Source organism: Silurus meridionalis, chromosome 7, assembly GCF_014805685.1.
Source record: "Silurus meridionalis isolate SWU-2019-XX chromosome 7, ASM1480568v1, whole genome shotgun sequence".
Lineage (NCBI taxonomy): Eukaryota > Metazoa > Chordata > Actinopteri > Siluriformes > Siluridae > Silurus > Silurus meridionalis.
The window spans coordinates 18,530,497-18,553,151 of record NC_060890.1 but is presented as its reverse complement, the minus strand read 5'-3'; the positions used below and the strand labels follow the sequence as shown (position 1 = coordinate 18,553,151).

The following is a 22,655-nucleotide window of genomic DNA, read 5'->3' as shown; positions in this document are numbered from 1 at the left end:
CTGGTTTTTCCTGCTCAGAGCTCAGAAATTACCTCCAGGCTCGGTCATGTCTACAGAAAAGGTCTGAGTCAGCCAAACTTTCAAAAACACTTCCACTCAGCTTGTTAACCCAAGTAGACCACCACAGTAAGAACATCATGGTGGAGGCAAGTTAAACTTTTAATAAATGTATTTCAAACCTTTCCTCCCGAAGGCAGACCTATGACAACAGAGCCTACATGTTACTGCAAATAACTACAGCTAGAAACCGTTTCCTTGCACAAGCGATCTCCAAGGCACTCATTATACCCAACCTTCTTGCGTGCTGTGTTTTTCCTGCAATCAGAATAGACTAAAACAAGAATGTTAAAACTTTCGTAGCCAGGGAACATTTCTGATATACTTTCCCCAACTCCCTCTTCCCAGGACTCTTTTTCTGCTCGTAGCACAGATTTCTTTCATATTTATGATCCAGCTATTGAATTATTAAGCACATTAGGCAATTATATTCCATTGTCCTTATTAAAAAGAGCATTAACATTTTGGAGATTACCATCTTCAAAGCATTAATTTATTATTAAATTATTTGTAGCATTTATTTTATAGTAACAGTTTCATCAAAACTAAGATTTGTAATTGTATTATTTTATTTAATGAGATTTTTTAGGTTTAAAAACTGCTAATTGCAGGGTAACTAGAGTTTCCTTTGAATTGCTTGTGTTTGTGATCCTTTAAAATGCTGAGCCATGGTCATGTTCTCTATCTGTTTTGCTAAGTAGCAAAATATTTCCTTAGTTATTTCATCCTTAAAAGGAAATTAATATAAAATATATTTAGCCTTTTGTATTTGAGAGTAATATTGACATGGACAAAAATGAAATCTTTGCTATTTTCTTCACTTGAGGAGAGTCCACTTAGGGAACCATTGCTCTAAAAGGCCCAAATACATTATATGGACAAAAGTATTGGGACACATGACCTTTCCTGCCATATGTGGTTCTTCTACAAACTGTTACCACAAACCTGGAGGCACACAATTGTATAGGGTGTCTTTGAAAGCGTTATAATGAAATTTTGCATTCACTTTGATTCCAAACCTGTTCTAGGATGGCAATGCCCGTGTGCACAAAGCGAGCTCCATGAAATAAGGTTTACATGATTTGGAGAGAAAGATCTTGAGTGGCCTGCTATAGAGCTCTGATCTCAACCCTACTGAACACTTTTGAGATGAATTGGAACACTGACTGCACCCCAGACCTCCTCACCTCACCTACATCAGTACCTGCAATCACTAACACCATTGTGGCTGATAAATACAAATGTTCACAAGCACACTATAAAATTTAGTGGAACATCCTCCCAGAAGAATGGAGAGAATCGTAAGATAGAATTGGGACTAATTGGGGAATTTGACGTTCAAACTTAAAACACATACCATACATATGACCAGGTGTCTGTAAACTTTTGGCGATATAGTGTATAAGAAGTGAAAAAATATAAGGGTTTTATGTATGCAAGTTGTATTGCACTATTGGTGCATTTGAAGCATTAGTTAAAGGGCTGCTCCCTCATCCCTATATGAGTCACACTCTGAGTCATCAATATGCATCAGCACCAGGTCCTCAGTGCGCGGTTCATGCACTCGCGCTGAATCTGCGATTTTAGCCCCAGCACAGCTCTGCCAGCATGCAGGGTATTTAGAGGAGATGTGTAGGGTAAGTGTTCACTGCACACTGTGTACACAACCACATTCCGGTGTACATGACCGTCCTAACATGCATCATGTGCAGCTTCAGCCAGAACCTACATTTTACTGCACCTTCCCGCCTCTGCAAAAGCCCTGATATGGCATTATTTAGCATTATTCACTGCAAGCCCCCATGTATATTGCATTCTTTCATTGCGAAATGACGTATTAAAAGCAATGAAACGCAGAATTTTACTTTTTTTTACAATAGTAGGAATCCATTATTGATATTATTGATCCATATTTAACAACACTGATTGTTTCTACTTGATTCCACACAAAAGTCTGCAAAGCAAATGTTTATGAGTCCAAATACTGTAGGGAACTTTTCCACTGCAGTGCATTTCTGCATGAACAGAATAAACCTTGAACTAAAAGTCAGCTACTATTCTCTGATTAAGACGTGGAATCTGAAACCTTATTCTGTTTTCATTCAAAATATAATAAAGATGGATCTGTATAGATATTTTTAAATTGCAGCTTCTGGAAAATCCTGCTGATGTATGTCAGACACTAATGACAATCTTTAATCTACCCTTTTTGCTAGTACTCTGTATTCACCGATCAGCCATATCATTAAACCCAGTGACAGGTGACATGAATAACATTGATTATTTCATTATAATGGCACATGTCAAGGAGTGGGATATATTAGGTAGTAGGGGGTTTTTATCGGGTGCTTTATACTTGTCACATGTGCCTTAGAGCAGTGGTCCCCAACCTTTTTTGCGCCACGGACCGGTTTAATGTCAGACAATATTTTCACGGACCGGCCTTAAAGCTGTGGCGGATAAATACAACAAAATAAAATGAGACGACCAGCATAAAAACTTATATTTTCTAAATATAATAAAAATCCACGTGAATCCACGGTGGGGTTTTTTTGTTCATTTTGCTCGCTTGGGGGTTTGAATTTAGCAGTAATATATTATGTGTTAGCGGCCGGAGCAGCTTCTTCAAGAAGTTAGCGGATGGAGGTAAGACAGGTGACCGAGTCATAGACAGATGTGGAAGAGAGAATCCGATAATTATCCCAAATAAAACATTGTTCAGATTTAGAAACGGAAATAATGTAAGTTATGTATTCTTTCTGTGCGGCCAGGTACCAACTGACCCACGGACCGGTGCCGGTCCGCAGCCCGGGGGTTGGGGACCACTGCCTTAGAGCACAGTGAAATTCTGTCTTGGTATATCCCAGCAATGTTTGGAAGCCGGGGTCAAAGACCAGGGTCAGCCATGATACAGTGCCTCTGGAGTACAGAGGGTTAAGCGCCCTGCTCATGGGCCTCAGAGATTCAGCTTGGCGATACCAACCTTCTGTTCAGTAATCCAGAGCCTTAACCACTGAGCTACCACTTCCCCATCTGTAAAACATTTTGTTCACCTACAGATAGAAAGAAAAAAAAAAGTGTAAATCTAGATGACTGGGTCAAAGCAACTCCTAAATAGCACTTCATGTGGGGTGTTCCCATTATACAGTCGTTACACCAAAAGTGCAGATCTTGTCTTGGCAGCACAGGAGGGACTTACACAACGTTAGGCAGGTGGGTTTAAAGTTATGGCTGATCCATGTTTTTCAAAATCACAATCATTTTAGTTCCCAAATAAATCAGAAATGATGAAAAACAGGCAAAGAAGAAAATAAAATATTTGAGAGCTTATTGTTATTTTGTACAAATATATTTATAGTTTTTATCCAAAAAGATCCCAAGCTGAAGATGTTAAGGTTTGCTGAAGATGTTAAGGTTTTCGTTGGGAGTGACGAGGATGGACAAGATTAAAAATGAATTTATTAGAGGGACAGCGCATGTTGGACATTTTGGTGACAAGGTGAGGGTGGCGAGATTGAGATGGTTTGGATATGTGCAGAGGAGGGACATGAGTTATATTGGTAGGAGAATGCTGAGGGTGGAGCCACCAGGTAGGAGGAAAAGAGGAAGGACAAGGAGAAGGTTTATGGATGTGGTGAGGGAAGACATGCAGGTAGTTGGGTTGAAAGAGGCAGATGTAGAGGACAGGGGGTATGGAGACGGATGATCCGCTGTGGCGACCCCTAATGGGAGCAGCTGAAAGAAGAAGATCCAAAAAGATCCCAAGCTTCTGTTGGGAAACGATTAGGAAATGAAATGTATAAAAGTGTGGCTGTTTTAATATACTGTATATTTTACTGCTCCCATTTTATGCATCATTGCCATATCCAGGGCTTGCAATTAACATTTGGCTTGCTGCCAGATCTGGCTAATTCCATTAATTTGTGAGCCACACTGCAGGGTAAACGTACTTCTTGTTAAAAAAAAAAATCCCTCTATAAAAGTATTATGAACTTTTTTTTTTTATCATGCAGGAGTACTTTACTCACTCAGCACAGCATACAGAATTCAAAGTTTCGAACTCTGTATGGTTTTATTTATTTTCATCTTCACACCAGCGATATATTGGCACATTTGCACAAACTAATCTTGGCCTGATGTGGCAAAATATAGTTGGTGTGAACAGTCAGTCGTATAGACAGGAAAAGCAAAAATAACTCGAATGCTTCACTGAAACGTGGCAGGCAGTTGCAAGTGGCTTGAGAACGGATTTGTCATTTTTTTCAGTGGTATAAAAACGATAAGGTAAAAGCATTTTGTTGGTGGTTGGAATATGGAATTTTAAGCTTTTTTTAACTGTCAGGGGAGGATTCCAGGAATGTCCTAAGACAGTTTCTGCCAGCTAGAGTCCACTTTAATACTGACTAAAAAGCGTAAAGCAAATATTAATGTTTTCCTTCTGTCCCAAATAAATTTCCATATGCTTTCTATGGTATTGAGGTCTGCTGATTTTGTTTCAGCACAATTATTTTTCATAAACAGTTTAGCGCACTATATCCCTTATCTTGTAACCTGAAAATTTGACCTGGTCATGATATTAGATGGGACGGCAAATATCTAGTAGCTTGACAGTAACGATATTAGGGTCGAACAAATACATATCATGATGTCTATATAGTTTTCTGATGTAATAATAAGAATGACAGGGCAAAGTAGTACACACAAATGCTTTGAAGCAGATTGGTAGCTGAATTTGTGATTTAATCGCATGTGTATTTGCCAATTCTGAATACCACACAATTTTTAAATACATACATTGTGGTTTTGTCATTTGTCCTTTTGTGTCATGTATTTTTTGATTAGACAATATGTGTTTAGCCAACCTCTACTCTTCTGGGAAGATGTGCCAATAGAGTGTGGTTGAGGAGATTCGTGCTCATTCAGTAAGTAACAAGTGCATTACAGTCATGTAGGGTGAGGAGGCCGTGGGTGCAATCAGCATTCTAATTCATGCCATTGGTGTATAGGGGTTTTAAGAGACACCACATCAAAAGACATCCTATACAGCTGTGTGCCTCTAACTATGTAATTTTGTTCATATTGTGTGTTTGTTAACGGGAAATATTCGGATGTGGAATCTTATATCGCTGTATTTTTATGCCTTTGAGTGAGGAAAGCATTGTGTTTTCAGGTTGCCATCTGTTCATCCAAGTTTTTTTATGCAGTATCTCAAAAATAAATAGAATTTATATGGGATAAACAGTGTAAAAGCCAGCAGATTCATTTATTTAATTTCAGAGTTGCTCCAAAGATGATCAAGGTCACAGCAAGATCACTTGATGAAATCGTTTTCCTTTTATAGCTTCTTAGTCGTACAAAGATGTTACATATGGGTTCATGTTCAGGAAATCATCCACCAATTTTCAATTTGCTATTTGTCTGTCAGTATGTCCATCTGGTTCTGTTTTGTATGTTTAAGAGCTAAACCTTATGGTTATGGTTATAGTTATTCTTATCTACATGCACACGTTTCACTCATTTGACCTTGTACAATAGGGTGCTGCTATTGCTGGATGACTTTAATAAGCTTATAACAGAACTCAGTGTCACAGAATATCGTGCTAGTGGTGGTGTAAAGATGATTACACCATTTTATATATATTGCACAAGCCTATGACCCAGATCCATAAACACAAACATCTTCAGTTCGATTTGTAACCTTCTGCTAGTAATATTTGTCCCAATTTCTGTGACATTTTTTGCTCTCGCTTGTGTGCATGAGTGCATGTGTGCGTGTATGTCATGCCTCAGAGCTTATTAGATTATCAGTCTCTGTGCTCTTTCAGATTGAGGTCACCGGTTATCACAGAAACCGTGTTGACCAACAGTAATGGATGCTCCAGAATCGGAGTGTTCTCCTCAGGAGCGAGATGTATGTGCAGCTCTTTATCATAGAAAGTGATCTTCGGTTCATCAACGTGCTGCGGTGTCTCTCTGGCTCCAGCAGTAATTCATCTTCAGCCCCCTCCAGATGTCTTATATCCTGATCTAGTGCAGCTACAGTATGCCTCTTTCTTTCTGTTATACCATCACATGGAACTTCTGTGGCAGAAGTCTTTTATATATTAATAATTTTATTATTATTATTATTATTATTATTTAAAACCAAGATTCAAAAAACATGATTTAGTAAAAATCTACTAATTTCTCTCCTTATAGAATCAGTCGAAGTAAGTTTTTTTTTATTGCCTATTTTTGTTATTACTTTAAAGAGGTTATGTGACCTTTTGTATGCCAAGGAACCGGCAAAGGATCCTCAGTCTAATTACTTCTATGCTACTATTTTTTTTAACCCATTTTTCTCCCAATTTTCATGCAGCCAATTTCCTCCCACCAGCTGTGCTTCTGGTTTCTCATGCTGAATTTAAACACAGCAGTGTAAAGCATACTGTAACACATTTTTTTCTGAGACAGGTTCTTTTTGAATTGCTGGTCAAAGGGCAGTTGAATGTGCTAATCAAAAGCTAGTGGTTCTCTTGACATAATAGAGAAAGGCCGTTTATTCAGGGTCACGCATGGCCGTGTCATCACTGAGATATTTGAGATGATATGCTGTGCACAGTTTGCATAACTTCTTGCAATTCGATTATATTTAAGTGACTGTTCCCTATTTATGTAAATGAAAGTGTAAAATTGAGCTTAAGAGCTTTCCCGAACATTGTCTAAGTGCATTTTTAAGTGTTTTTCTGAACCATACTAAAAAATGACAGTTTCTTGTTTTGCTCTAAATAAAATAGAGATATCTGTCCCGGTCCTCTGTTCATGTTTGGTGTAATTGTCAGTCCTGAATGTAAGAACATAAGCTCTTAAAAGCAGTGTTAAGCTGTGAAACATTTTCCAGGCAGGAAGAGGAGAATATTCCTGGAAGACACACATCACAGAGCCAAGTATTATAGAGTTTAGCGATACGCAGTTCGAGCCTGCTTTTTTCCTCACGTCATATCCACCAACTTTCTTTGGTTTGTTCAGAGATGTGTTTCCATGGCAAATTTCCAACCTGCTAAGCTTTTTCTCACACACTCATACACTCCGATGTATATACATGCTGGTGTGCCTGTGAGCCCCTGTCACACTGGGTTTGTGTTTCTAGATATAGTAAGGAAATTAACCAGAGAGGAGCAGGAGTCTCTATATTATAACTATCAGTGTAATTAATGACACAACTGGGAAAATAAATTTATTAATGACTAATTGACACCTCAAATGGCAAAGATGAGAACATTTACATTTGCAGCATTTAGCATTCCACCACCTCGGTGCCAGAACAGAGAAGAGCCTTGAGGTATAATTAACTCTCATTCTGAGAGAAGGTGGTACCAGTTGAGCAGTGCTGGAGGATCTCAGGCAGCATGGTGCAGTGCGAGATGTGATGAGGTCACCAATTGTTTGTCTGAAGTGATATCAATAAATTTTGAGATTAGTTTTGTAGCACGCCAACAGATGGCAGCCAAGGCTGCATGCACAATCACAGGGAGCACCAACCTGCATAAGTCAGTGTGCCAAAAGACATCATCCTGTGTATGTTGGGAATTGGTTTGCTCTCCTCACAAGTCAGTTTCTCCTGGGTAACAACAGGGTCTCACTTCCGTACCCACTCTACTCACCAGATTTGGCTCCTGCTGGCTTCATCCTCTTCCTGAGGATGAAGATCTAGCTTAAATCTCACTGTTTGGCACCATTGCGGAGGCCCAGCGCGAATAGCAGAAGGTACTTCTGTGCTTGGAGAAGAAGACATTCAGGGCACATTCCAGAAGTGTCAGGAATGCTGGGAGCACTGTACTGCTGTGCAAAGGGACTATTTTGAAAGTTATATTGTGTAAATGTAGATAAATAGTACTTTATTGTAAAAACAAGGCTAGTCTCGAAAAAAACGTTATACCACCTGGTGCATTATTATTATTATTATTATGGTTTATCATATGTGATTTCGAATTGTAGTTGTAATGACAGACAAGTAGATCCTTACAGCCTCATCTGATGAATTTGTTAAATTTGTTAAATAAATCAGAGTGAAGTATTACTACTAGTAGTTGTAGTAGTAGCAGAAATAGTATTAGTATTTGAAATATTTAATGTTTAAGGAGCCTTTTTTGGCTGTTAGGTCTGGTTTAAAAGTGCTATTTCCATGTACACAAACCAGAATGAAGAAAATATCATGCATCAAGCACCTTATAATGAAATAAAAGGTGTGTAATTTCTATATGACTTTCAAATTAAAGCTACAATTCAACCTCAAACTATATTTATTTTTTTAAATGAATGTGCTAAACGAAACACAGAGATAAAAAAGGTCAGTCCAAAATGGCAGTGTGTGTGTGAATAGTGTTAGACTTGTAGTTCATTTTGTCAGCTTTGCAGTCTTTGTGCTTAATATCTCTTGTCTAGTCCGTTTGCTTAGTATGTCACTTTCTGCATTCTTTGTGGTCAAGTTAAGTGATTTGGCCCAACTGACTTCTTTGTAGTTCATGATGAATTTTCCCATTTGCTTTGAAGTACCAGGCCCTTGGGGTTAATGGACACTCAGGATTTTAATGTGTCTATTTTTCCATGCATCGTCTGAAGAAAAATAGGAGCGTCCTTGCTAATTTTCTCCTTGCTGGAGGACAGGGGAGTCCTATTAGGCCCGGCTGATGAGTGGTGGCTATGCGTTTAATTCAGCTCGTCTCTCTCTCGCATGGAAGTGCTGGAACGGAACTTGAAACAGAATTTGCTAATCATGTGAAAGAGCTAATGCCACTTTAATGTAATTAAATGCCAGCAGATGTTTTTTAGTGACTTTTACCACATTATTTAGGTGCTTTAATTGGAACAAAGACTTCTGGGCCAGAAAAATTGGAACTGAATTAAGAAAAGAAAGTGGTCGCTGTATTTGCACATTATACAGTGGAGCCGTTTTTTAGATCTAAATTTCACTTGTGCAAAGGCAAGAATCGATTGGAATTAACTCATTAAAAGTTTCCTTGAAATTTAAGGGCACCGCTTTCATCTCGGCTGCTCAGTTGTGGAGCACCGTACCACCCCCCCCACATCTCCCCTGCAGATATGAGCTGCTTGTCCCTTCTGCCTGTGCAGAGAGGAGATTCGTACATCCCTCCCATCTCTCTGGCTGTTTTCCAGAGCTTCATTCACACCCTGGAGACCTCAATGGCCTGCCAACATCGCCCTCCGTGATCAATGATGCACTCTGTAGGAGATAGACTGAGCACAGGAGCAGCAGTCACGCAAACCCTTTCAACGACAGGCAACATGTGAGGCAGTACAGTGTACCACACATCATTTATGCTAGTGTTCCAGGCCATACAATGGGTCTGAGGGATGACAACTTTCTTTGAAACCTCAATAAAAGCTGATGTTTGCTGTCCGACTGCTCGGTTTCAATGCCTGTATGTTTTCTTAGTTTCTGGGTTTTTGCTTTTTGCTTTACTGCTTTTCCAGGCTGTGTTTGAATTAAAATGCACTCCCATGCCAGAATAGACGACTCATAGTGTGCTCCCATCGGGTGGAGTCTAGTTCTAACAAGTCCCAGCTATCAGCAGATTTTTGGATTCGGTACAATGTCACTAATGAATTGAATGATTGCGTCCTCCATGTGTGAATGAACGAGGCAGTAATTTCTGCCTCATTACATTAAGTTTCAAACATGCTTCCTTTTTCTAAACCCTTTCACCTATTGTCTTTCTTCTATAAATGGCATTTCTTCTGACCTGGTATGAGCTTTCAGAATCTTTTTTTTTCCATCTCACCCAATAACATGATAGAGTAGATCTTTACAGTAGTGTACCCTGGTTTCTTTTACTCAACACTGTACTGTTGTCCTGTTTAAATTAGAACACACTGAGGAATGACATTAAAACCCACATGATTATACTCGGTGCAGACATGAAGACGTACTGTTTGCAAATAGCAGGATGGGATAATGGATGAAGGACATCTAGTCAAGTCGAATCTAGTCAAGTTTATTTCTATAGCGCTTTTCACAACAGACATTGTCTCAAAGCAGCTTTACTGAATTTTAAATGTTAAGGTGAATGGTGTGTATTTATCTCTGATGATCAGCCATGGCGACTGTGGCAAGGAAAAACTCCCTTAGATGTTATGAGGAAGAAACCTTGAGAGGAACCAGACTCAAAAGGGGAACCCATTTTCATTTGGGTGACATCAAGAGTGTGATTATAAATGTTTAAACAATGCAGAACACTGGAGAGTGAGAACTAACATGAGCACTGGAATGTAAGATTATGAGTAATGTTCTTTCTACAGTCTTTTACAGTCATTTGTGGTTATAAAACTAGGAGCTACTGAGCAACTCATAAAATGGCTCAACATTTGCAATCATCACAGATACAACACCAACTTCTCCATGCCAGAGCCTTTAAACACTCAAGGTGGTCCAATGTCCAAACTCCACATAAAGTGGGATCCAATTGGCGCTGGTACGTCTCTGTATGGTTCGGGATGTTTGCGGGTTCGGCATCAACTTCTTTAAAGGTCCACAATCTTCATGAGGTGGGACGTGACTGGGGCTGGCGAAACCTCAGGATGCCTCAGGATGCGTAGAGAAAGAGAAGCAGTGGAGAGAAATTAGCGTAGCTGCTGTTCATGATATTAACCAGACATCTATATAACATATAACATCTATATAACATCTTCCATATTTAATTAGTTAAGTTAAGAAAAATGAGTTCACTGGCAAAGAGTCAAAATTAACGCAACACATATTTATTCACGATGTGTTCAGATTTTATAAAAAACTCCACCGAAAAATCATTTTTAATCACTAAACTTTTGTTTTGCACATACAGCAATTAAAGCCGTCATTGTGGAAATATAGCATAAGTTCAGTTTGGTGTTCTGATAATTTACATAATTGAACACACCATAATACTTTTTTTAAACATTTACAAAAATATGTTGTCTTAATGCTCTATGTTGAGTCTGGTTTCACTAATAATAAACATACCTTTGCATAAAGCATCTATATTTGTCCATGTCCATGTTAATTAGAGTATTAAAAACTTGAAAAGTAGTAATTTAAGGTACATTTAACACAAATAAAAATCACGAGTCAACTCATGACAATCATACAATAAAATCGTTATTAAATATTTTAATCGATTGACAGCCATAATTAAACTACTTTTGGGCTGATTGTGGTTTAGTGAGCAAAAGCTTTATGAATAATTAATATTTATCATAATTTTACTGGCTTAAAATATAAATGAAAAATAAATAATGTTTTACTATGTTGAATATTTTGATTACAATGATCAAATAAAACTAGACTGGAGTCATTAATTAGCCTGTGCTTTTTATTTATTAATTATTATTTTTCTTTTTTAAACCTTGAAAATGGTTTACGGGTGCACAGGCCGCCATTTCAGTACTGTTCAACCAGCACTGAAAAAATGCCTAAAGGAAATGGAGCATAAACTCCCACCTGTTTTGAAATACAGTATTATCGCAGGAAGTGCTCTTTATCTTTATTCATTCCTGATTTTTGCTGTCTCAACTAATCAAAATCGCACTCAAATGTACGATTGCCACCATTTAATGACTTCCGCAGCTTTTGGTGTCACTCGTTGCCTGTTTATCACATACATTCACTTTTTTTGCTATTCATTTGTTGAAGGCAGCATCAAGGCTTCTCCTAAGAGTGTAGAAGGGTCTTGGCACTGTGAAAAGCTGTGATAATGAGTGTGGCTTTGGCTTTGTGAATGTGCTGCAGTGCTGCCCTCCTACACACCTCATGAGAGCTTGAGAACATATTCGCCTCACTTTTCCAGATGGCTCTTATTTTGCAGTGAACATGTTCTCTGACTATGCAGTGCTAATCTTGTTGATGAAGGGAAAAAAATGCCAACCCTTTCTTTCATCATGAAACTAAATAATCAGTAAATACATATTCACTTTTTTAATGAAGTTCTCCTTAGTGAATAAAATCAAGTTCAGTGTTCAGATTTTGTCGACTGGCCAAAAAACTGACAACTAATACATCATATGGTGGGGATGGGGTTGGTAGGGGATCTTGGAGGATGGTTTTATTCATTTAAATGTCTTGTGAAATCGAACTGAATTTGTGCTTTTTAAATGCACCTTCATCAACAAAGCAATTCTGTCAACATCTTAAGGGTGGGACTAATCTCCAGTTTTGATCATTATGGTTAAACCCTGTGTTGTGATATCATGAAGCTTTGGTGAAGGCTGAGGGAAGCCCTTGCCACAACCCTTTATGCTAGTGGCAGTACATGATGCAACCCTGCTGCCCCCTTTGAGATTGCCAAGGCCTTTCCTCGCCTAGCAGCTTGACACTGGAGCGGAGCCAGATAATGGAATTAAAGCTGGATTTAGAGTGTCTATATACGGGTATACAGTATGTCTGTTTCTGATTTAAAAGGCAGGAATGAGTTGTCCAAAAAGGATGTTTGTGTGTGTGAGTGTGTATGGGCTGTAGGCAATGCAGGTTTTACACAGCGCACTGGGAATGTTATGCAACATGTTAAATAGTGCGCTGACCAAAGGTTGATTAGCTCTCCCTGTTTACAGTGCACAGGGCTCACAATGTAATTAGAAAAAAAAGAGGAGGGGTTGTTGCTGGTTGTTGCACTGTTAAAGGGCTGCTTGCACCACTCATTCTGAACACTTTATATAATATGCAGGTAGAGCTGCAGTTCCGGAGGAAGAGGTCTGCTCAGGGTTAATCTACTATGAGGAGCTGACAGTCTTTGCGTCTTCTCCCGAATGCAGCGCATTATGCAAATTAAGCACAGAGGCACAATTCTTATATGCTGTCTTGACTTGTGCTTAATCAGCATGAGACTTCAGTGGCTAATGGACAGAGCATCGTTTAACTGGACCAACGTGCCATAAAGAGGGAATGCTGGGAATAAGTTGGGGTAATCAACCTTGAGTGTGTGCCCTAGTGTCCTGGTGGGACAAGTTCTTAAAGCTTCAGTCCTGTTTGAACTCTAGCCTCTAATGCAGATGTCTCACAACTGCGTCATTGTGCATTTGGTAACAACTGCAAGCTTAGTGTCCCTACTACGTTACATCACATGTGTCTTATACTGTACGCTTAAAAAAGGGTACTGAACTAGCTTCCCTTTTTCTTGGGTGTGCTTTAAAGAGTATAAACCTATGTGACGTAACATAGTAGGGACACAAGGACTTCTAAGCTTGTAGTTGCTGCAAAATGCACGATGACTCAGTTGTGAGACATCTGCGTTCGGGGACAAGGGATAAAACAAGATTGAAGCTTTTAGAACCTGTTCCACCAGGACACTAGAGCACACACTCAAGGGTCATCATATACGTCATTCTCTTTTTTTTTAAAAAAAGGGTTCTGAGGTAGCTTCTCTTTTTCTAGGGCGGTACCTTTTATTTTACAGAGTATAAACGTAATACAGTCGAACCCACTTACCTCGGTTAACTCGCCAACCCTATTAAGTCGACGTTTTTGAAGTGGAACCACCAAATTCTCGTTTTGTCTTAGCATTTTTTAATCGGTTATGTCGATTCTTTATGTCGATGAACCCTTATATCTTGAGCACAAGGGGGTGCAAATTTGCCACCTAACGTCTGTTATCTCGATCCCATGACCAATCGCCGGCTTTTGCCACGTCACCATCTCACTACCGTATTTTCGCGTATATATGACGCGTCTTATAGAATTTTTACATACCCCTCACCCAGGGTGCATCTTATATACGCGAAAATACGGTAGTGAGACGGCACTGTGCAGCCGCAGTAGTACTCGCGAAAGTGGCGGAAAAATCAAGCCTTACAGATGCTACAGGTGTAGGATACTTTTCAGAGCTGTGTGTCAGAGTGAAATGACTCAAGAATTTAATGTTGACACTGGTTAGCTTTTTGTAAAAATGAACTACACCCCGCACGTTTTTTGTGATTTTGTGAGCGATCTTTGTGTTTGCAATGTTGGAGAATAAAATAAAGGTTTGTTTCGAGAATCGACGGTGGTTTGTATTGTATACTGGTAAATCTCTGCTGTTAGTTGGTGTACATATGCCTTTTGGTGTAAACAAACATGTATGTACATTTTTATAGCATGCCTTCATCAAACAAATCGCGGCAACGCCTTTGTGTAAAAAAAACCTTCCAAAAACACGTGCATGCACATTCTCATTTATCAACGCACATCATGTACATAAAGACATTTCAAGCACGTTAATATATTGCCGCCATTTTAATTGTCATTTATCTCGATCATCGGTTATCTCGATGCTTTTTGGCGTCCCTCTAGGACATCGACATAACCGGGTTCCACTGTACATTTTATGTAGTGGGGACACAGGGACTTTTTAAGCTTGTAGTTGCTACGAAATGCACGATGAAACGCAGAAAGGGAAAAGATTTAATAGGGTATATTTTACTCTTTTTTTCCCCCTAATAATTAACTTCTTTCATATATCTGATAAAGGACTTCTTTCTTTAGTACACATTTTTAGTAGCGGTTGCTGCTGAATGCATAATAATTAAAAACTCTCAATGGAATCTACCATATTTTTCTTTTTGGGTGTTTTGTTTAGTTTTTGCTTTTTTAATGGTAGTTTTGATGAATAAAGTGTTCTGAGAGTAACAAACAGGGCAGTAATATAAACTAGATATAAGTGCAATGAAGTAAAGTAATATGGGCAGAGCTGAGACTAACAGTGCACATGACATGATAAAGTATGTAGTCAGGCGGTGTAGCTCTTTTCATTTTAGGTTTCATTTTGTTTTCATGTACAATAAATTACGTGGGAAATGTTTGACCTTATTATATGGCTAATATGGCTCCACAGATACACTATATTGCTAAAAGTATTGGATCACTGACCATTCTGGCTATATCTGGTTCTTTTACAAACTGTTACCACAAAGCTGGAGGCACTCAATTCTATATGCCTTTTTTAAATGCGCTATAATACAATTTTGCATTCACTTGAAATTGGAAACCCAAACCTGTTCCAGCATGGCAATGCCCCTGTGCACAAAGTGAGCTCCTTGAAGATATAGTTTGCATGCTTTGGAGAGGAAGATCTTGAATGGCCTGCTACAGAGCTCTGATCTCAACACTAATAAACACTGTTGGGATGAATTTGAACGCTTGCTGAACCCCAGGTCTCCTCACCTACATCGGTACCTGCCTTTTGTAATACCCTTGTGGCTGATGAACACAAATCTTCACAAGCACACTCCAAAATCTAGTGGAACATCTACCCAGAGGATTATAAGAGCAAATTGGGACTAAATGTGGAATGCAATACTCAGAAATCACATACCGTACTTATGACCAGGTGACCAAATACTTTTGGCAATATAGTGTATGTGTTTGCACTTTGTTCGGAGAGTTAAAATATAACGTGTATGTTGTGGGCTGTAAAAAAGATTGTACCGTATTTTTCGGACTATAAGCCGCTACTTTTTTCCACGTTTTGAACCCCGTGGCTTAAACAACGAAGCGGCTTATTTATGAATTTTTCCTGGGTTTTTCCCGGTTTCACAAACTTCAAGCCAAAAAACTGAGCCCTATAACATTAGACCAATGAAATTTCCAAACGGAAACGAAAAAAACACACCTCACCTGTGTTCTGAGCTGCACGGCACCGGGAGAAAAAAATTTTTTTTTCCATGCCAAAAGAAAACCTCCCGAGAAAAAAATTGTTGTGAAAGGAAGGAGGAAGACAGTGAACAATGACTTTCTTGGTAGGCTACTGTTTAGATACAAGCCGTTGTAATGCGTTGAGTCTGGGTCAAGGAAGAGCTTGCCAACTCCAGTTGCAACAGAAATCATATAAGCACAGACAGGTTTCCAAAACTCGTGCTTTTTTATTTTTCTTGGCAACAGCGTTACGGGTTAGTCAAAGAAACTTAGAAATGAGCATCAGAAAATAATAAGGACATATTCCTCGGTCTTGCACACATGCAGTAATAGCTGAAAAATGCGGCGGCAGGCTATTCCCAAAATGCCGCTCTGCTCTTAAAGGAGCCACAACATATTTCACCCGTTACACCGTGTAAAAGACACTGTCTTTCATTAAAGCCTGTGTAAAGTTCATTAGTTTCAGTGTAGTCAGCGGCTTATAGACAGGTGCGGCTTATTTATGTTCAAAATAAAAATCTTTGTAAAATTCAGTTGGTGCGTCTTATATATTGGTGCGCTTTATAGTCTGGAAATTACGATACTGTATTTCTGCCATAACACTTTACACTGGATACACTTTTAAACAGCTGGAACCAAATTCCTTGCATATATAAACACAGTTAGCCAATAAACCTGATCCTCTTTCTGATATTCGAAACAAAACAAAAACAATATATTACACTTGGGTTTACAACTTGGGTACTTCATGTGAAAGGGTATTAGAAGACTGTATGTAATCCTTAACAGTAAAACAGCATTCCTACACATCTGCCATCAGTTTAGCATATTTCTGCCTCATGTCTTTCACACTTTGGCTTCATGTGCTATACTTTTTACACAACCATCTAAAGAGTTGCCTTTACATTCACATACTACTCGCACTGTAGCCCAAATACATGAGGAACACTTAGGCCGTAGAAACACATAGGATATCTACAGCTTTGTGATAAATCCCTCATTTCTTTTCTCTTTCATTCTAAATGTGTTTGGACTGTACAATATAGATACCTTATTGTGTTTTAATTCTTATATGATAAAAGGGACAGTATGCTCAATTATGTCTAATAAAGATGGATGGCATCATAAATTCTGCTAAAACCAAGAACTTAAATCCATAATACTGGTCGCCTTTAAATGCTTTTTACAACAGCACGATGACAACAAAAAAACTCCCAAATAAACCCTTACATTCTTTCATGGTCTGTGCATATTGTTTATTTTGTAAGGGGGTGCCAATCGTTATAGAGTATTCCGTTTTGGTGCACATTATCATTGCTTGATTTGCTTTCAAACTGTATATTTTAAAACTGTAGGCTTAGAAATGTGTACACGGCACCTAAAAGACCTCTCTTTAAAAAACAAATTACCTGAGAGAATATCAGTTTCAGATATATTGGCACCTTTCATGTGAAATAAGAATGAAAAAATCAACAAATAAATGTGTAAAATGTGCAGGCTTACTAAAACGATTGAATATACAGTGGAAGCCGGTTATGTCGATGTCCTAGGGTGTTGGCAAAAAGCATCAAGATCAATATGGCGGCAATATATTAACGTGCTTGAAATTTCTTTATGTACATGATGTGCGTTAATAAATGAGAATGTGCATGCACGTGTTTTTGGAGGGTTTTTTTACACAACAGCGTTGCTGCGATTTGTTTGATGAAGGCATGCTATAAAAATACATACAGTACATGTTTGTTAACTGTCAGGAGTCCAGTCAGCCTATGCACAGCCTATGTGGTCTCAGGTTGCTGTTCTTTTTTGAAAGGAGTGGTACAGTACATGATGGGTGGTGTAGCCCATCTGCCTCTATGTTTGACATATTGTTCTTTCTGAGATGCCTTTCTGCTCACCACAGTTGTAAAGAGTTGTTATTCGAGTTCCATTCTCTTCTGACTTTTTTTTTCTATCAATAAGACATTTCCACCTTGCAGAACTACTGCTCAGTAGATGTTATCTTTCTTTTCTCTCTCTCCCTGGACTATTCTGTGTAAACTATAAAAGCTGTTGAGTGTGTAAAGATCTCCAGGGATCATGATGTTTGGGAATAATCAAGCCAGCCCTCCTGGCACAAGCAGCTTATTTTGCCGCTGAGAGCACATTGATGTTTCACGTGAACGTTAATTGAAGTATTTATCTGCATCTGCATGTTCTATGTGTTGAGCTACAGCTATGCTATTGACGAACTGAATAGCGTGAATGTGGTACACAGGGTACACTCTAACACTGCTCCCTTCCCAATTTCTACTGGCATTCTTTTTTCTGAAACTGCTTTTGTGTTTGTTATATCCATTACATGAGTTGTAAAGGTCAACAACAAAATATGTCTGGTGTTGAAAAATCTTATGTTTTTCCTTTTATAAAATGTGACAAAAAGATTTTATCATATGTACAAAATCAAATCAAACTTATTTGCCACATACACATTCATACAGAGTATAATATGTATGGAAATTTGTTTTAGAACTGTCCGATACTGAATGATGTACATGCAAATAGAAATAAAATATATATAAAAAAGAAATAAAATACAAATATAAAGTTTAAGCTATAAATTATACAATATAAGTATAAAAAAGTCACAAGAAAAGGAAAGAATAGAATATAAAATAGAATATAGAATGTCCATATAGTATAGAAAAATAAAAGGAAGGGATGGGTATTAACACATGGTATATGACACAGGCAAGAACATACTGAAATATGTTTTACATGATCACAATTTTCCAAAATAAAATAAAACATTTCTGTTAAAGAAAGAGCACTTTATCTGCAGTCTTGTGTTATATTTCAGTGGCAACTAAAGAGCCTGCTTTTTCGTCAATCACGTCAAACATATTAACATGGGAGCTCATTATTTATCTACCAGAGTCAATAAAACCCAATTATCTAACAAAAGTCAGCTCATTGATATCTCAGTCGAGTGTATTTAACTAATTGATTGAGGAAGGCAAAAATTATATTCATCATTTAAATAAAATTGATCATTGGGCCATAACTGGGATGATGAAAAAGGGTGGAGGGTGGTGAGAGAGAAGTTGTTTTCTTAGTTAAAAAAGATTTATAAAGATAAATATCCATGTTTTTTTTATTCTTACATTTCAAAGTGTCTGCAGTTTTATTTAGGGAACGTGGTAAAGACTTATGGATTTTCTCTTTTTTTTTCTCTTTCTGTACAGGCCGAATAGAAATTTTAGAGACAAGTCTGGATGTTGAGAAGGGAATAAAGTCTTGGCTAACGGAAGACCTAATCTCCTGGACCGAAGTGGAACAACGACATCCACAATAAATTAAAAAATCTAAGCCATTTGTTGCTGGTTACGTCACTTGGTGACTTTATTTGGGACGAGAAAGAGAGAAAAAAAGAGACTCTAGCATCCTTCCTCCTGAAAGCAGACTGAGAGTATCATTGTATCCGAACTACACACAGCACTGCTTTAGACCTATACATCGCCCTCACATGGGAGTGACATAGGAGCCAGTCCATGCCAACATCCCTGCTTTGTATACTTAATACTTCTGTATACTCGCACACTTGCATCACCTACACTTGTCCAGGATGCCTTCCTCCTCCTGCGTGATTGGCTGGAGAAGGAAGCAGCCTTTGTGGTGACCCGAGTAAAGAGCGGGGCAGCATCCATGTCGTGGAAGCGGAACTACTTTGCGTCTGGCAGCAGCGGGCTGCAGAGCATTTCTAGCCCGCGCACCATGAACTCCATCGCCCCCAGCAAAGGTCTGAGCAATGAGCCGGGCCAGAACAGCTGCTTCCTCAACAGCGCACTGCAGGTAGGACTGACTAACATCACTCTCCGACAGTTAAATGATATGATTCACAAATAACACTAGCCCTACACACACTGTTTTCCTGGGTTAATTTATGGCTTAGCTGGATTATGAGTGGGGTTTGAGTTTTGTGTGGGTGGGGATTGTTTCCTGCAGCAGTGACCCAAAGTGAAACATGTCTTTATTATTAAAACCATAAATAACCATTGACATAAGAAGCACAAGAATTTTTAGTAAGTTTTTTTTATCCCGCTCCTTCCTGCTGCTAAAAGGAAGTTATTCAACTATATAATAATATTATTATTATATAAGCAATTATATAATATTATTATTATGCAAGTAGACACTCTTGACCAATCCCTGGCTATCCCAGCTGTTACTATTTTTGTGCATTGCAACAAACAAGCAAAAGAAATCACGAGTTCCAGAATGACAAGTGCACACAAGCAGACAAAGGTATAACACCAGCAGAAGCTATGAGGCATTGAGCAGCTACAAACGCTCATATATCGCCTACCAATTAAGGACGACAGCCGAACACTCCGAGTTGTGACTGTGTGCTCATCAGCACTATGACAGGAAAGTGGTTAACAAGCAGGTGAAAAAGACAGGCTGTGAATCAGGAGGCATATGCAGAACCCTCAGCAGCAAACCAACAAACAACGAATGAGAAATCCTCCACTTAATTGCCAACGTCATGATGACCAGAAATCTACTCGCTAAAAAACAGTGGTGGAAGAAGTACACAAAGCATGTACGCGAGTAAAAGTAGAGATACAGTAGGTAAAATATTACTCCAGTAAAAGTGCTCCCTTTAAACTTGAGTAAAAGTACAAATGTTTTTGCCTTTAAATGTACTTAATTATACAAAGTACTATGATTTATTATAGTTTTAATGTTCCTATTATCATTTTTGTCGCATTTGTTTGCTTAATCAACTCAGTTTATTTGAAAAGACACTCATATTACCCCAATCTATTAATAAAATGATATAAATTAGTCACTGATTGATATCTATTAAAACTGATTATGATTATGAGCCTAAAAACCTTCTTTTCAACTACTTAAAAAAATATTTTATTCCTCTCAAAATGTTCTGCTTGTTGTTGAACTGAAGCTGAACTGAAAACAATTGCAAACACTTTACCCTGATTGGTAGATGCTCCGCGGTTGACCAGTTGCCTTTTTATCCAGTCCTAAATAGAAACGACTGATTTTGCAGAATGTAATTGAGTAAAAAGTAAGAATTTGACTTTGAAATGTAGTGAAGTACAGATACGTGAAAAAGCTACTTAAGTACAGTAACAAATTACATTTACTCCTACTATTTACTGCTGTATGGTAGGCAATTAAAGATGTGATAAGATCAAAACAGGATGCAAAAAGACCCCAGGAATCTACTCAGGCCACAAAAACATTACACAATTTAAATTTCATGAATAAATATTCATGAATAAATAGAATATATAGAATGAATAAACATTGCGAAAAAGTGAGAAGTGAAAAAGTCATAATATATTTCATCTATGTCAAATTGTTCGTAATTGTTATGATATTTTTGGCACATTGCACTGATTTTAGCGGCTGCGCCGACACTATGGCCCATGTAGAGCATTTAATTTGTGACTATGTAATTTTTACACACCGTCACAGATCATCATTTAACGTGCTGAGCTCCTGCAGAGTTCATACGGAAGATGATGAGCTGATTCATTGCATCTTCTCTCTGTCTCTCTGCCTCGCTGTGCAGAAATTGTGCTGTCACTGCCTCTCATTCTTAGCATGTTTAGCATGGCATACAATTATTTGGGTCTTTCCTGTAGGCTCTTCCCACTTACACCAGTTTGGGTCTTGCCTAGGCGTCTGTCTGACAATAAATTAAACATTGCTTTGTGCTCCAGACAGTCAGGGCCATGATCCAACCTCTATAAGCACATTGAGCGCTCAATGCAGCATAACCGCAAAATAAAACAAGTGAAGGACAAAATGAGAGACAGCCGAAACACTCCCAGACCTGCATGCATCAGCCTCTTCCTTTGCTACACAAGTGTACATTTGAACAATGTTTAAAGGCAATAATTATCCTCTGCAACACACAGGGGATGTGCTAGCTCAGTGGTTAAGAGGTTTCACTTAGGATCAGTAGGTTGTGAGTTTAAATTCCAGCATCATCAATCTGCCAGTGCGGACATACTGTATCTGTATAAGTCTGTATAAGATTATAGAAAGGACATTACTCATAATCACACACTCTGGTGCTCATGTTGATTCTCACTCTCCAGTGTTTTTTATTGTTTTAAGATTTATAATCACACTCTTGATATCACCTAAGTGAGGATGGGTTCCCCTTTTGAGTCTGGTTCATCTGAAGGTTTCTTTCTGTAAAGCTACTTTTGAGACAATGTCTCAATTTGTGAATTGTGAAAAGCGCAATAGAAATAAACTTGAACATATCTGTCAAACACTGTAAATGCAAATGTTTGGGCCAGGTGGTAGCTTAGTGTTTAGGGCATTTGACTTTGGATCCAAAGGTTGTAAGTTTAAATCCCAGCCACACTAAGCTGCCACTTCTGGGCCCCTGAGCAAGGCCCTTAACCCCGTATCTGCTGTTGTGAAAATGAATGTATGCAGCCAGGTTGATGTCAATAACAGCTACTGGAATATGCAGCAGAATGGCAGTTTAGTTGCTATCAATTTACATAGTTACATAGCTGACACCATCTGTATATCTAGGATTTTATTATGTAAACACTACTTGCTAACCACATTACCAGCTTTCGTAAGATACTCCAGAGACAGAAGTAGCTAGCCTACCAAGCAAATAATAGCTACAGTCTCAATTCTTTTAACTTTATTTTTATTTTGTCTGGCCATTCGAAACAACAGCACATGAAATTGACACACAGCAGATTTTTAGCTTTTGAGGTTTTGACACACTAGCTATTTAGCAACTCTAGTGCATTAATGCAGGGGAACTAATGAGTATATGGTCATTCAACACATCAGATTTATACCATCGGTTCTTTGTTTTGTGTAACAGCACCACATTTTAAAATATATTATTTCTGGATAGTCTTGATACCATTTTTTTATCATATAGTTGACTGCATGTACTGAATATACTGTAACAAAT

General features: G+C 38.3%; 1 protein-coding gene across 6 annotated transcripts in view; it reads left to right on the top strand.

The window, feature by feature from the left end:
- usp54b (ubiquitin specific peptidase 54b) overlaps positions 1 to 22,655 on the top strand; it is a 123,601-nt gene that overhangs the window by 27,231 nt on the left and 73,715 nt on the right. For 5 of the 6 annotated variants that reach the window (XM_046854333.1, XM_046854329.1, XM_046854328.1 and 2 more), the window contains exon 2: positions 18,919 to 19,525. The exons of the other annotated variant lie outside the window; for it this stretch is intronic. In XM_046854333.1, the coding sequence (XP_046710289.1) occupies positions 19,379 to 19,525 (147 nt within the window). In that variant the 5' untranslated portion in view covers positions 18,919 to 19,378. The remainder of the gene's footprint in view (positions 1 to 18,918; positions 19,526 to 22,655) is intronic. 6 annotated transcript variants of the gene reach the window in all.